The sequence below is a fragment of the Setaria italica genome, chromosome VII (genome assembly GCF_000263155.2).
Source record: "Setaria italica strain Yugu1 chromosome VII, Setaria_italica_v2.0, whole genome shotgun sequence".
NCBI classification, from domain to species: domain Eukaryota; kingdom Viridiplantae; phylum Streptophyta; class Magnoliopsida; order Poales; family Poaceae; genus Setaria; species Setaria italica.
Window position 1 is genome coordinate 18,123,207 of NC_028456.1, and position 15,176 is coordinate 18,138,382.

At 44.2% G+C, this 15,176-nt stretch overlaps 2 protein-coding genes across 7 annotated transcripts; both read left to right on the forward strand.

Moving 5' to 3' along the window:
• Positions 1 to 3,179: 3,179 nt before the first annotated feature.
• Positions 3,180 to 7,476, forward strand: LOC101779799 (probable serine/threonine-protein kinase PBL7). Its single transcript, XM_004975372.3, has 5 exons — positions 3,180 to 3,372; positions 3,799 to 4,001; positions 4,396 to 4,585; positions 5,790 to 6,181; positions 6,717 to 7,476. The coding sequence occupies exons 1-5, from the start codon at positions 3,180 to 3,182 to the stop codon at positions 7,191 to 7,193; spliced, it is 1,455 nt and encodes a 484-aa protein (XP_004975429.1). The 3' UTR covers positions 7,194 to 7,476.
• Positions 7,477 to 9,129: 1,653 nt separating this feature from the next.
• LOC111257874 lies at positions 9,130 to 13,480 on the forward strand. Of its 6 annotated transcripts, none has more exons than XM_022828161.1 (6): positions 9,131 to 10,843; positions 10,925 to 11,086; positions 11,170 to 11,298; positions 11,385 to 12,402; positions 12,483 to 12,812; positions 12,974 to 13,480. In XM_022828161.1, exons 4-5 carry the CDS (start codon positions 11,660 to 11,662, stop codon positions 12,784 to 12,786), a joined length of 1,047 nt encoding a protein of 348 aa, XP_022683896.1. In that variant the 5' UTR covers positions 9,131 to 10,843; positions 10,925 to 11,086; positions 11,170 to 11,298; positions 11,385 to 11,659; the 3' UTR covers positions 12,787 to 12,812; positions 12,974 to 13,480. The 6 variants fall into 6 exon arrangements, with proteins under 6 accessions (XP_022683897.1, XP_022683896.1, XP_022683899.1 ...); XM_022828164.1 differs by having other exon boundaries at positions 12,483 to 12,678; XM_022828166.1 differs by lacking the exon at positions 12,974 to 13,480 and having other exon boundaries at positions 9,135 to 10,843; positions 11,385 to 11,512; positions 11,799 to 12,402; positions 12,483 to 12,876.
• Positions 13,481 to 15,176: the final 1,696 nt, after the last annotated feature.

Below are 15,176 nucleotides of genomic sequence, written 5' to 3' on the forward strand. Positions count from 1 at the left end.
GCCACAAAAAGATTGAGTTTTGTTTTGATGTTAGTTTAGCCATTGTTACTTTCTTGTAGACGCGTGTGTCGACTAGACCATCCGTTCTACTCGATTCAGAACCCTAACTTTGTGAATTCAGATTGGTTTTCATCTCCATATTTGCAATTGAGTTGCTTGTTCTACTTGTTCTTGTTTGTTCCTCGATTGCTTGCAGGAATTACTCTAGTGGTTTGGTTGATCGTGCTCCACAAGATCGCGGCGACAATTGGAGGTGGTGTCTCGGTTGCTAAGGCACATCATCCTTAGATAGTTGTAGTCGGGCCGTAAACGTCATCTCCATCCCCAAATCAAGTTATCCACCTTCTCTCATCAAAAGATGAGGATTCAACCCAATAAGTTCCTATTAGAGAGGCTCTGGGCCATGTGCTGGTAGATCCCTGTCTTTATGCTTCTCCCTGATGCCCCGGAGCACAAGTCAGGCAGAGGTCCTTTCCTCAAAGCAGAAAGTGACCAGCACGTGCTCAACGAATTGCGAGCAACAGAAGGTTGCATCGTCAAATTTTCCTTAAATAGAGATAATGCTAGCTCTTGCAACAACTTGTTGGGGTAATCCAACATGTGTTAAAATACAAGTTCAATGCCCATCTTTTCTCATCGGCTAATGTACCGGCCTAAATTTTCGAGAGGATTCGTGCATTGTAGCCATCCATGGGGACAAATATGGCAATCTGTCCTTGCGGATAACGTAGAGAGATGCTGGAATATATGCTCCCTTTCCGCTGCAACTTGCAGGTACCATTTAGAAAGTGGTAAGCTGCACGTTGGCTAGCGCAACTGAAAATCCATGCTACAGATCTTCTGCAAGAAGCTAGCGCAACTGAAAATTGATTCTGAATTAGAAGAAAAAACTGAAGGTAAAAATGGCAATCGCCAAGACTGGTCCCAGATGAGATGATATCCCTGTCTCATGTTGCGTTTGCGTGCACAGTGCCACGAATATCACGTGGACCCGCCGCAGCTTTGGAAGGCTCCTGGCTTTCTTTCTTTCTGGTCAGGCGAATGGTCATTGGTCCATACACATCTACATCCAAATCCTTCCGGCATAAGCATCCACCTTTAATTTGTTCTCTTTTAGTACTGCTTCTTCTTTTTTTTTGAAATATAAATCTCTTTTACTACTTGACAAGGGTGATAAAAAAGCACAGCATTTTTAAGCAAAGGTGTTTTTGGCACAGTACGAATCATCACTAGCCCCGACTCTATGTCGAAGTGATTTGCTTATTTATTTGTTTTGTTTGCGTGATCGCGTCGTGCTCCTCTCAAGAGAGAGGGGGAAAAAAAAGTCAAGCCCGTGCCTGTGAGTGCGACGGAGTGGCCCCTTGGACATGATTAGCAGGAGTTTACGTTTGAGTTCCATTCACCTTGGTTTTCTAGATGATTGTGAAATATGCAGTGATTTTAAAAGGAGTTAAACCTCGCTTATTGGTAACAAAAATTATCATCAGTGGCCCCTTCAGACATGATCAGCAGGAGGAGTTTACTTTTAAGGTCCCTTCAGCTGTGTGTTTGTGTGTTTCCAGATGATTGTGAAGTGTGACCCTTCCCAGCCATCCTACCATACCTGGTTCAACTAACCCAACGAAGCATTTTTAATGTTTTGCAAGGTATCCATAACCATGGGGACCCTGTTTACAAATTGCGACATATGAATTTTTAAAAGTCGGGGGAAATACGAACAACTTCGTGTTAAATCATCCCCCCCCCACACACACACGTTGAAAACTGAGGGCTCATTTGGAATGCAGGAAAGAAAAAATATGGGAATATGAAAAACATAGGAATACTATAGGAATGTAGATACAAAACATAGGATTGAAAAATGTAGGAATTTTGATGGAATGGAAATTTGGATATGTCACAGGAAAAACATAGGAATCCTAAAGGATCTTTAGCCATGATGAAATTGTTGTTTTCCACTAATTGATCAGACATGGTTAAATATTTCTTCTACAAGTAGTACACACCAACAATTGGGCTGCACACAGAAGGACAACAATTAACAAGTAGCTGAAGCATTGAGTTTCTCGTTCTTCGCATAGGTCTGAGTGGATGTTAGAAATCTTTTGGAATCAGCATGCAAAGGAGTAAATTCGTATGGAACACTATTCACATTTCCTGCAAATCAAATGATAGGATAGGAAGAATTCCTCTGTGAACAGTATTCCTTCAAAATTCCTTCAAAAAACCTGCAATCCAAAGGACCCCTGAATTGCTGGACACGCATGCGAGATTGGAAAGGGCGACGAGCAGAGGCCACGGAGGATCTAATTTTGGAAGGCGACTTGACCTTGACTCACACGGAGCAACGGCCTGCTGTCAGCCTGTCATTCTTTACGAGCTTAATCGGCTGCTTATAATCAGTAGAGTAATCAGATCAGTCAACCGGTCAAATTAAATTAATAATCGGCGTAAAATCAGCAACGCACTAGTACGTGTGAACGAGCCGACATCTGACTTGGACGTGGCTGCTCCGTTTGCAAGTTGCCAATAATCAGCAACTTGCTCCCGACAACCATCAAGTGCCAGTACTTTATTTACTGGCCGGATCATTATCTTAATTCCCGAAAGATTATTCACCGCTGGGAAAAATAATTACTCGTAATAGTGATACTTTCACCGGGTAAAAAAGTTGTAGTTTTCACGCCGGGCGCACGGAGCACGTGCACGCGGGATAAACTATCTGGCGGAGATATTTTTTTTGGGGGTGGTGGGGGGGCGCAACCGAGATCACACGATAATCCCCCGGAATTTCTCCCAAAATGACAGTGAAGTCGCTCCTAACCTCCCGTTCCCGTCCTACGCTTTCCCGTTCCCGTCCTACCAACCCCCCACGGACCCCAGAGGGAGGCGGGCCGGCAGCCTGCCTGCTATAAGCAACAGCCAAGAGCAGCAGGCAGCGGCAGCAGCCGCCCAAGGCGAGCGAAGGAAGCCAGCCGACGCCACCGCCCCCCGCCCCCTCTCCGTTCCTCCCCCTCCCCGTCCCCCCTCGCTCGCCTCCCCGATCCGCGCCGCCTCGCCGGCCACCTCCGCCCCGCCGACCCGGACCCAGCGGCTGGTCGGTGCGGGAATGCGGGTCCCCCGCGCGGCGCCGCGGGGGAGCGACTGATTCATTGGTTGATTCGGCGGTGGTCCCCGCGATGGGTTGCTTCCCGTGCTTCGGCTCGGGGCAGGAGGACGACGAGCTCGGGTACTACGGCGGCAATGGCGGTGCCGCCGGGTGGGCGGCCGCGGCCGCGTCCTCGTCCGCTGCGGCTGCGGCTGCTGCTGCTGTCGGGGGCGGCGCGGAGGCGGCCGTGGCGGCTCCACCGCGCGCCGAGAGGTCCCCCACAGGTGCGTGCTGCGTTCGCGCGTCTCCCTCCCTCTCCCTCTCCCTCTTGGATCGGTCGCTGGGTTTGTTGGTGGGATCGGGGAATCGGATCCGTGCGAGGGGCTTGATGCTCGGGTTAGTCTCCTCGTGTTTGTGGTGGTCGAGTCAGTCGCTCGGTTGTTGGTGCGAACGGACCGGGCCGATCCTTGTGGGTGTGGATGTGATTGCGGGAAATGACAGGAGCGATGTGCGATGCAGCGTATCCTTGGGATCTTTCGGTATTCGAAGGGGAGAAGGGTACCGACTTATATTGCCGAATTCAGAAACTCTACCTCATGATAACCCGTTGATTAGAAGCAGGGCTATTGTTTTTTTTAAGTGATGATTGGTATACTGGCTTTGCTTGCGTATGACCGTGTCTTTGGTATACTGGCAATGCATATGTGCAGGGTCCAACAAGTCGAAGGCCAAGGGCAATGGCTCGAAGAAGGAGCTCGCGGTTCTCAAGGACGCCAACGGCAATGTCATCTCTGCGCAGACCTTCACCTTCCGCCAGCTTGCGGCCGCGACGAAGAACTTCAGGGATGAATGCTTCATTGGGGAGGGAGGCTTTGGGCGCGTCTACAAGGGCCGCCTCGATGGCACGGGCCAGGTGATGTGCGCTTTGTCGGCAAAGCAGGCTTTCGACTTTTCTTGTTTCTTGCTGTTGGGCTAGTACAAAAGTGGCTCGGCTGTACCAATGGCACCATTGATTTGTCTAGGACATTCAAGAAAAAGCAGTGTTTGCACATGAGTGGTGGATGCCCACAGGCACGGAAAAATCCATGTTCACTTGTAGCTGATCCAACTTATACTTGGTTGATAATTGAGGGCAGTGTGCACTGTTCTGTAGGTCCCCTTTTAATTTCACTAGATGAATGATATGAAACAAACAAACAAAGAAGTGATCCATGTCATTTGATTTGTATGCAACTACTTGAAGCCCTGATATTTGGTATAAGGCACGGCATTTGTATTTTGCTGAAATGCTGATGCATCTGTTACAGGTTGTTGCTATCAAACAGCTCAATAGGGATGGTAATCAAGGAAACAAAGAATTTCTAGTGGAAGTTCTCATGCTCAGTTTGCTTCATCATCAAAACCTTGTCAATTTGGTTGGTTATTGTGCCGATGGAGATCAACGCCTTCTCGTGTATGAGTACATGCCACTTGGATCATTGGAAGACCATCTGCATGGTAAGACTGTTCTGTATATTTGTCTCTGCATATTAGTTCCTGTTAAGTTTCCTGTTGATGTTTATTTGCTGGTACTGTGGCACTCAGTGCATGATAGTACTTGTTTTTCACATGCTTGCCAGAGTACATGCTGTCAATCTGCCATGCTGTCTGCCCCCATCTAGCTGACAATGCGTTTCATTTTGTCCATGTGCATTAACGCATATTTCCATGATTTGGAGACACTTTTCTCTCCCATGTCCTTTTGTCCCGCAGCAGTACATATGTGCACAGTAACCAATGGGTTTTTCCAATAGTCAATCATGGTTCTGCCTTTCTACTTTCTCAGCATTGCCTACTTAAAGTATGATGGACTTTTTCATAATTGCATCTGATTCTGGGCACAGTACAATTAAGTGTAGTTTACACCAAGCATTCGACATATGACTTTACTTTACTACACTGGGGAAATCTCTATACAGAGTAATAAAACAGCTACGTCTATTTTTGTGTGGAATTTATGTACAGATTTTGAGTTGAAACTCACTTATATGATTATACTATTGGTGGCACATCCTTATTGTTCATGTGACTGAAAATGTGTGTTATAAAATGATCTTTGCATAGGTTCATTTTTTGTTGCTAAGATATAGCCTATTTGATTTCTCCACTTTTTAATTCCTTGGAATGGAATACAAATGCTGTAATGTAACAATTATGCTATAATTAATTATTCGAATAAAAGGATCATGTATTTACTGCATCGACAAACATAATGTGCCTTTTGTGACATATGAATAATCCATTTCATATCAGTGATTGGAACCTAGCAAAGAAATAGACTGCTGACACAAGTAGTATCCCAATTTAATATTTCTCCTGAACTTGCTATGCTCTGGCAATTTATTCCCGCAAAAGGCATTTGAACTATATCATGTGACATAGTATAGTGATACAACTGTGCACTTGGAACATTTTCTTTGCAGCATTTTAGCATTTTTGTTATCTCTTTGTGGGTCAATATTGGGAACAGGAACCAATAATCTTCCAATGTTTTAAGTATTATATGAGTACAAATCTGCAGTTTGTAGAAAATCTGCTGAGAATTCATTCATATTATAAGCATCCTTTTAACTTTACTCCAATTAAGTAAGTTTGAATGTCTAGCAATACTATGAGCAGTGGCATATTTTCCATTTCTGAATTAAATTAGCACATAATGCAGATCTCCCTCCTGGCAAGGAGGCCTTGGACTGGAACACTAGGATGAAAATTGCTGCAGGTGCTGCTAAAGGGCTTGAGTACCTCCATGACAAGGCAGACCCACCAGTTATATACAGGGACTTTAAGTCATCAAATATTCTATTGGGAGAGGGTTTCCATGCAAAGCTGTCCGACTTTGGTCTTGCTAAGTTGGGTCCTGTTGGTGATAAGTCTCACGTCTCAACACGTGTTATGGGAACATATGGTTATTGTGCACCAGAGTATGCTATGACAGGACAACTTACAGTTAAGTCAGATGTTTATAGCTTTGGAGTTGTCTTGCTTGAGTTGATTACTGGCCGGAAGGCCATTGACAGCACCAGACCAGCCGCAGAGCAAAACCTTGTGTCATGGGTAAGTTTGTTCGATTTGTTCATTAATCATTTGTCGAATATTTTGGCTGGGGTATCCAGTATCTGAATGTCAAGCTATTGGGTAACCCGTATTTTGTTTGTTGATATTGATATCTCAATGTCTTCTAAGCATTTGATTGGCAAATGGATATCTAATTTTGATGGGAAACTGGGATTGAATCTAGGGGGTTACAATAATAGTTAGTTGGTTTGTATGTTTAGGCAGAAATTATGATAGCTCTGACTTAAGTAATGCTCTTTATTGATGTATTGAAGTGTTGGATCTGATTGTGATAGAAATTATGTCAAATTCTAGAAGTGCACTATGAAGTCTTCTTTAGTTTTTTTTAACAAATTGTACACATACATGATGCGATGTCCATGCTAGGTTACTTAGCTAAATAACAATTATATAGTACATCTAGGAAGAAAATGATCATTTGGTATCATTCTACAATGATCAATGGTTATCTTCCATATGCTTATTTGGATTAACTAATTGCATTCAGTGGAGTTAACTCTTTGTTTATTGGCAGGCACGACCTCTTTTCAATGACAGACGGAAGCTCCCAAAGATGGCTGACCCAGGGCTGGAGGGGCGATTCCCTACGCGCGGACTTTACCAGGCGCTTGCGGTGGCATCAATGTGCATCCAGTCTGAGGCTGCGTCCCGCCCACTCATTGCCGACGTTGTGACTGCTTTATCCTACCTTGCAAACCAGATTTATGATCCTAACACAGCCAGCACCTCCAAGAAGGGCGGCGGCGACCAGAGGAGCAGGGTCAGCGACAGCGGAAGGGCGCTTTCCAGGAACGACGACACAGGCAGCTCTGGCCATAGGTCGCCAAGCAAGGACCTGGACGACTCTCCCAGGGAGCGGCATGCCACAGGGACTGCGCACAAGGGTGAAAGAGAGAGGATGGTGGCCGAGGCGAAGATGTGGGGCGAGAACTGGCGGGAGAAGCAGCGCGCTGCTCAGGGTAGCCTGGATTCTCCGACCGGAGGTGGGTAACTTGGGTCACCAAGGTGCTGTTCTGCCTGTGCGTGTTCTGTCACAGACTGTTTTTTCCTTTGTGCGGTGGGGGATGACGAAGACCGTTCGGTTTCCGGTGTTGTTAGCTGTACATTCGTAGGGGGTAAAACAAAACAAAAATGTGGAGGAGATGAGAAAGCGAGGGGGGAAAGCAATGGGTGCTTTGCTCTGGATGTGGTCGAGTCGTGCCTGTAAATTCTCGGAAAATTTTGCAACGGTGAAGGACAAGTCTGAATCTGAACCTCATTCTGTCGTTTGCGTACGGTGGTTTTTGTTACTGTCGGCAAAGTTTTGGTCGGCGCTGTCCGCTCCGATCAAAGTGGGGCAGCTTCTTCGCATCACTTTGATCCTGAAGTGCCTGTTGACAGCGATACGTGGAACAGCGCTGGAAATTCGATCGGAAAAGTTAGGGTTTTCTTTTTTTTGAGAGAGAATTTGTGGGCTGAGTCTAATTTACCCCTCATCTATTTATTTTATCCGCTTTAACCCTAAATAAAATTTAGACTTACTTTACTCCCCGAATTATTTCATTTGATCCAATCTACCTTTTAATTAGATTTTTTTTTCTTTGCGTACAAGTTAAATTTTAATTTTAGATTTTCTCAGTTGACTTGTAACATAATGCTCTCATGAGAAAAATATATTCGAATTTTTTCATAATTACTTTTCGTATAGTTTTATATATTTAAGATGAATTTCCTATTAAATATTCCTAACCTATGAAAATAATCATGAAAAATTCATAGGATAATTTTTTAAAATATTATGCTTCGTATCCGCTCACAAAATTTGAACTCAAAATTCAACTTGTACAGAGAGAAACAAAAAAGAAAAATCTAGTTAGAGTAGAGATTGAACAAATGAAATAGTTAGTTAGAGTAGAGATTGAACAAATGAAATAGTTCAGGGGGTAAAGTGAGCTAAGATTTTATTTAGGCGGTTAAACTGATAAAGTGGACAGGCGAGGAAGTAAAAATGGACTTTTCCTTCTATTATGGGATGCCTGGATGGCTCCTGTTATCATCATCATGCTTACTCCTATAAAACTTGTTTTGTGATTCGCAGAAGTTGTTTTAGGGGCTTTTTTTTTTATAATCGCAAACACCAGAATTCATGCGATAATCATGTGAGATTCCTGCACAATGCAACTTACAAAAGGCAAACACACTACCAGTATGGTTAGCTGAACAGAATGAGTGCCGATACATCGTACCGTGGTTTTTACCTCATTAGAGTAGTGGGTCAATTTTCTTACCCATAGGTTTGTTAATGGGACAAATCTCTACTTGTTGGGTTTATGAGCATGGGTTTGTTCCCATAGTATCCAAACCTAAACCCGTGAACATTTTATTTTGTGAACGCACAATGAACGTGATGTCTTCCCCTTTACTTCCTAATTTGTCGAATGGTGAATGTGTTCGTAGTGGGTGAGAGTGTTGCTTGCTTGCTATTATAGTGATTACTTGTGTTATGTATGCGGTGGATTTGTGACTTAGTGCGATATTGTGGTCACTTGATTATACAACTTGTATTTTATTCTCTCTATTAGTAGTTTTTTAGAGAACCATGAACTTGTTGCTCATCATATAAATATATGGATTATGAACTCGTTGCTCGTTATAATAACTTGTTGATTATGAGAAGAAGTAGGTGAAACCCATGGGCAACCCGTGGGTATCTGCTAACCCGATGGGCACGGATTTGGGCAAAATTTTAAACCTCGGTATGGATTGCTTAGTGGGTTTAGATATTTTCCATAGGCATGGATTTGGGGTGGCAAAACTCAACGAGTTTGTGCCCGTTGCGATCTCTAATCACAGCGACGGCCGCAAGTGGACATCCCTCTGCTGAACACTCGCCACGTGTTCAAATCCGGCCAGTCTGTCCTCGCGCGAGCCCCGCACACCACGGGAGGGGAAAGGTGGGGAGGGTTGTTGCCGGAGGTTTCGGGCTGCCCGCCGGCGTGCCGTGAGAGCGGAGGGCCGACGGCGGCCGGTTGCAGTGCAGGCTCCTAGATATGGAGATGGTGGTGAGACCGATCCTCTTACTGCACAAACTGTCGTTGCCCGGCCTAAGCACGCCGTGGTATCGATCTTAGATTTTCGCATCTACTTGTTCAGAGGAAGCGAGAGCTGGCGATCCTGTTGCAATGGGGGTTTGCCGGGTTGGGATTCGCACGGATATGAGGTGGGTTAGGGTTCGGGTAGCAACGGATTCACTTGCTGGAAGCTGAATATATCGAGGAACCACCACATTTGGGAGGGAGGGTTTCAGCCTCTCAGGGTTTAGACCTAGGCTTCGTGTCGCGATAAACTAGCCACTGGGGATTCAGTAGTATCGCTCTGGAAGAAGAAGGGCATGAGTTCTGGGGAGGTGCCAGATCAGAGGAGTGCCGAGCGCGGCCATTTTAGAGTTGCCTGTCACTGACTGACCACTGTGCCTGACGGACAGTGAGAAAATCACCAGACTGGATCACTAGATGTTCGAGCACAACGCACCTGGTTTTTCTGATCACAGACCACTGTGTTTAGTCTGTGGAAATTTCTTCCAAGTCAGATCATGACTAGGTTGATTCTGTCCTTTGTTCTTCAACGGAAACACAACCATTTCAGCTTAGTCACTGGGCATTGGGCAGTGGGTTATCTGGTAAGGAAGGAATCTCCAGTATTTTCATTGACGATTTGCCAAAATGACGGAAGAAGGTTTAACACAGTTCACTCATCATGATGTAAAGCAAGCAACCAGTTTCGTTTCACCTTTTCTATTTGACCTGACAACAAAGCATAACAAGTAGTAACTAGACAGTTGCAGGCTGTTATACCTGTCTGAGAATTTCATTTCTCTGATGTTCAAGCCCCTTCTAGTCTTAAATATATTTTCTTGTTGTGCAGCAGCTCCACTCAAATGCAGGCGTACAAACTTGTACTCCTTCTACGCATGTTCCATGCCTTGGTGGTATTGCGGACGATTACGAAACACGGTGTTCAGTAAAGAGTGTCCACGAAGTCATATCCCAATTCGACTCAGCGAAGCGGGAGCTGGTGAAGTCTATTGGGTTTGGTGGTCTTTTGCAATTTCCTGCGCTTACAGAGATCAACAGGAACTTGGCTGTTTGGCTACTAAGAAAAGCAGATGTGAATTCACAGAGTATTGTGATTGATCACAGTCGCATCTTTACTTTCAGCAAGGAGGACGTTAAACTAGCGTTTGGGATTCCTGCAGCTGGTAAAAGAGTTATGCAGATAGAATCTGGTTGCCCAGGTAGCCAGGTCGCATATGTGCGTTCTTGCCTTAATTTGACTGGCAAGGATTCCAGGTGTGAGAAAGCAGCACAGGAGGTTCTGCAGAGACAGTACTACACTGCAATGCATGCAGAAGAAAAGGCCTCTTTTAAAGTGGCATTTGTGGTTTTTTTTTTTGTGATGGCAACGCTGTTTGCTCCTCCTTCCAAGCATGACCACTCCAGAACTGATTTTTGGGCAGCCCTAGGGAGGCCAAATGAGATTGGATCCTATGACTGGAGCTCATACGTGATAGGTCATCTGCTATTTGCTGCTGCGAAATTGCAGAGTGATCTTACGAAGAATATCCACTCGCCTTTAATCACTGGATGCATCTTGTTCTTACAGGTGAGGTTGCAGGGATATATGCAATTCTATTCACCATGCTGTGTTCTTTCATTAAGTCCTTATGCTGCTGTTGTTTAACAGGTACTTTATCTTGGCAGTATTGACCTTGGCGTCCTCAACATGCCACACAATAGCTTTCCAAGATCTCAATGGTTCACTCCTGAACGCATAAGAGCAATGCTTGCTGCAGATACAGTTCACAACCTTAGAGGCATGGTCAACATTGAGTTTGGTGCTTCGACGGTGAGCTTGCTTGCACTTGTTTCTATAATTCCAATGAAGCGCCTACCTGAAGTTTCATAGTTGACCTTAGAAATTATTTGCAGCCAAGGCCTTCAGCTGAAGTATGCTACACGTGGGCGAAAATGAGTGGGAGAGCCCAGCAACACTCCACCACAACGAGATTGTTTGATGCAGCCATGCATTGGGTATCAGTTTTGAATATAAGTGAAGAGGTAAGTACTAGATACTTTTTTGAATTCACTGGTCATAATTAATGATCATCCGCTGTATTAATCATGGCCATATGCTAATGTCACAGGCCGCAATATCCATTTTCTTTGCAATGATGCAAAGCCGGGAAATAATAAATGATAAAATTGACGAGTTGGAAGTTATTCTTTTCGACGTTATTTGTGTCATTGTGAAGAGCTACCAAAATGGCTTCAGGTACTGCTCGCCAATTGGAGGCATGAAGCGTGCATTGGTTGGAGCTGAAATAGCGTCGAATTTGCGTTCTTTCTATATACCTTTCTCTCTCTTACACACTGGTTGTATCAATACTTGCATGGATGCACAATACCGCTGACTCTGCTGATGCTATTGCTGGTGGAATTTTGTGCATCCTTTTTACCATGTTTGCACCTACTATGGAGTTTCATGTGCCAGTGTCCTACATGGTTGTCTGTCCTTGCCAATGTGTTCTTGACATTCATCATTATTCATTTGTTACCAGATCCAAGCTCCAGGATGGAGCGCCCCGCATTTTCACGGTACCTTCAAATGCAGAATCCGGATGGAAAGGATACAACTTTTCCTGATGCCTGCCCATCCCTGAAAACTTCCCAATCTAGAGCTACAATGAAAGGACCAATGCCAGGTGTTGACCTTAGGTTCTACCACAGCTCCATCAGACCAGCAGGTCTTCCCCTTGGCAGTGATGTTAGCTCGGCATTCCACCCAATCCATGACCTGCAGATCGACAATTCTCCACGAGAGCTCACACTACCAGTAGCACAAGAAGCTACCTGGGAAGCGTGCTCACCCTCCCAGACTCAGCAGAATTCTTCAGTGCACAAAAAATGTTTGCCTGCTTTTGTCAACAACGTTACGTCCGAATCTTATGTTTGGTCAATGCAGTCCAAATCAAAAGCCAGAGTCCAATCACTTGCGTGCGAATTCCAGGAAACGGATTCTCCAGTCATGAAGATAAAAGTTTGTAAATACTACTCGCCACCAACCCCATGGCAACTCGGACAGAAGGAAGAACCCACTCAGAACTCTGCATTGGAATTCTACCAGTGGATGACCACTCTGCAGCCTCGTCCAGCCATAACCGCGTACTATAAAACTGACCATTCATATTTTTCTTGTTCTCCTCAACTGCAAAACCCAGTACTGAAATATATTTCTTTTGCAGGCCTTGGTTGATGCATTTCAAGCCAAAGTTTATTGAACTGGCCCCGGATGATATTCATGGACAGATAACAGCACAGGCTGAATTTGACGTCGATTTCATGGATATCTGCATCCGGCGTATTAAACAGATGGATGGCGCGCTGTATGGCGCACACGTTGACTCTCGTTGGCGCCATCTAATGGAATCTGACTTCATGGTGCGGATGAAATGCATTTTCCCAACTGTTCTTTACTTGCCCTTCTTGCTGGGCGGAGTCTTACACAATCTCCTTCAGTTCGCAAGCAATTCATGGGGGACCACCTGACATATGCCGTTCCCAGTTGTAGATGTGTATGCATTTTCCTCCCATACTTGTTTGCACCTGCTGGTTCCCTTTGAAACATATGACCCTTTATTGTGAGCGGAATTGATTTTCTTACTACTTCAGTGCAATGTGCAGTCTGTTCAGTTTGGCCTTTATCTCTGAATGCTTTCCCTGCCTTTTGTTACAGATATTCTTCCAGGCTATAGTTAATCAGAGGTGTTTTTTCTATGTATGGGACCTTGGTGAGAATGAGGTTATGGTATACGATCCATCGATGCTGAGAGATATGTGATCAAGAAGCTAGGAGAAGCCATGGGAGAATGTGCTAAATTTTTCTTTGACGGTTGGACGCAATCTTGGTCCGATCGGAAGCTTTTCATATGTACAAGCAATCGGTTAGAGACCCACCTCATAAGTACGTCCCTGGTACAGTTCTGCAGATGCTTTAATGGATCCAGCATCACCCCCAAGCTGACAGTGGTGAGACTAAAACGCAAACACTTCTGTATTATGCTGTAATATAGTTTAGGACCATACCATATCATATGTATTAGCTTAGGAGCAGGAATACCCTGACAATGCTGATGTTTCCGCAACTAAGTGCTCCGGTTTTAAGAATGGTAGTTGGACGGCTATTTGTTGCTCAATCTGTGTACAAAACTTAGTTTTTTACGCCAGCAACACTCTCAGTCGTTTTGGAGAAAACAGAGTTTTGTCAACTTCTATGATTCGCTAGATGTGAAACTGGTACTCGATCATAAGCTACCACACTAGTTACTTTCCTGATAGCCTCATAGTACGTGCTATAAATACTCAGAGTATGATGGTGTTAGTTCAAAAAAGAAGAAGAATCATCCTCAGTGAATGCGAAGGACTGAAGAGGTTTTTGTGTTTTGATAAAAGAAGAGTCCGTGAATGGACCCTACAACTGCAAAAAGGGACTTCCTAAACAGACCACAAGAACAGTCAGTTAATAACCGGACTTCCAAGTAAAGAAATGAGCAGGAAAACAGATACCATCACAAAATCTAATTCAAGTTCTAGAGCGCCTATTACTCTTTGAGTCTTGGACAAGGGCTCAAAGGGTGGTGTAATGAGCGTAAAACTGAATTCGTTGAACGGAGTAGATTGAGTTCAGTCTCCACAGAGATTTAACATCTATGCATGAGTAGCTCTATGCATTTTGTATAAAAGAAACCGGCCCGCATTTATTTCATTATCATCATTACCATTACTATTCCATGCTAAACCATGTTTACTTTGCTTTGTCGACGACTAGAGCCCAATAACCCGTGCTGCATAAGCAGAGGACATGAAGTTGAGGCAGTTCCCAACAGCAAAAGAAGAGTATACCTGAAATCGGTCAGCTTTCCATTATAATTTAGAAGTGTAAGAATATATAAGCAGAGCAGGATCCCATACAACTTATACCTATTCTCAAGGTGTGAAATTTGTTTAGATCCCGTTTGGATCCCTTCAACAATTGGAATCTACTTAATGGAGTATGCTATTTGTCTTGGAATGTAGCATTCCACAACTTTCCAAAGCTTAGATATAAATCTATCTTAAATTCGTGGGGGTGGGAGATGGAAATTGATTCCATAAATCCTCATACTATGTTTCTAATGTGCAACTTATAGCATGCTCTCCGACTCGCTTCCCTGTAACAGAAGTGCAGCACATAAGTATCTCTCTCATATGACCAACAATAATATACTATATTAGCTTAATTAATTTGTGTCTAAATTATGATCATTAGAATGAATTCAATTACAAGGATCGGGGCTTTAGTGATTTCTTTGGGAGCAGTATGCCTCGGTTGCTATTTGTTTCTAAAAGCTTCTTTAAAAATTTATCTGCAAAAATCAAATATTTTTTAAGTGTTTGTGACTTGAAGTATTCTGACATGAACACACAAATGGAACATTCAATGTCACGGGTGAACCCAAATGCCTCGGAAATGGGATGTAACATCACCCGGTGGATTCCGTTGGAGATAAGGAAGTCGATGTGAAACGGACGGGAATTGCCATTTCTGAGAATTCAAATCCACGCACTTCGGTGATATGGTCGTGCACTTAAAATCGAAGAATCCCTAGCATATGGTCGTGCACTTATGCTTTGTCTCTGCACAACAAACTGTTAAATAAAGGTTGAAAAATCTTAGGAAAAAAAAGTCAACTGATGGCTTATTCAAAATAGCGGCACGGTCTGTGGCTGGGTGAGATGAGATGAGACATGAGAGAGAAACTCTCCTTCGAGTGCCAAATTTTGCCAACCTTTTTAATCTTCCACCTGGCCGTGGCCGCGCGCGAATCCGTTCGACCGAACTGCCGGATTAGTACCTGTACCGGCCCAGATATCTTGGGAGCAGTAGCAGCTACTGATCG

Bases quoted from the DNA above. Each gene is read 5' to 3' on its own strand.
- LOC101779799 (XM_004975372.3), top strand. From the start codon at position 3,180: ATGGGTTGCTTCCCGTGCTTCGGCTCGGGGCAGGAGGACGACGAGCTC. The intron at 3,373-3,798 runs GTGCGTGCTGCG...GCATATGTGCAG, and splicing joins CGCCGAGAGGTCCCCCACAG to GGTCCAACAAGTCGAAGGCC. The intron at 4,586-5,789 runs GTAAGACTGTTC...CACATAATGCAG, and splicing joins ATTGGAAGACCATCTGCATG to ATCTCCCTCCTGGCAAGGAG.
- LOC111257874 (XM_022828162.1), top strand. From the start codon at position 11,660: ATGCTATTGCTGGTGGAATTTTGTGCATCCTTTTTACCATGTTTGCAC. The intron at 12,403-12,482 runs GTACTATAAAAC...TTTCTTTTGCAG, and splicing joins CCTCGTCCAGCCATAACCGC to GCCTTGGTTGATGCATTTCA.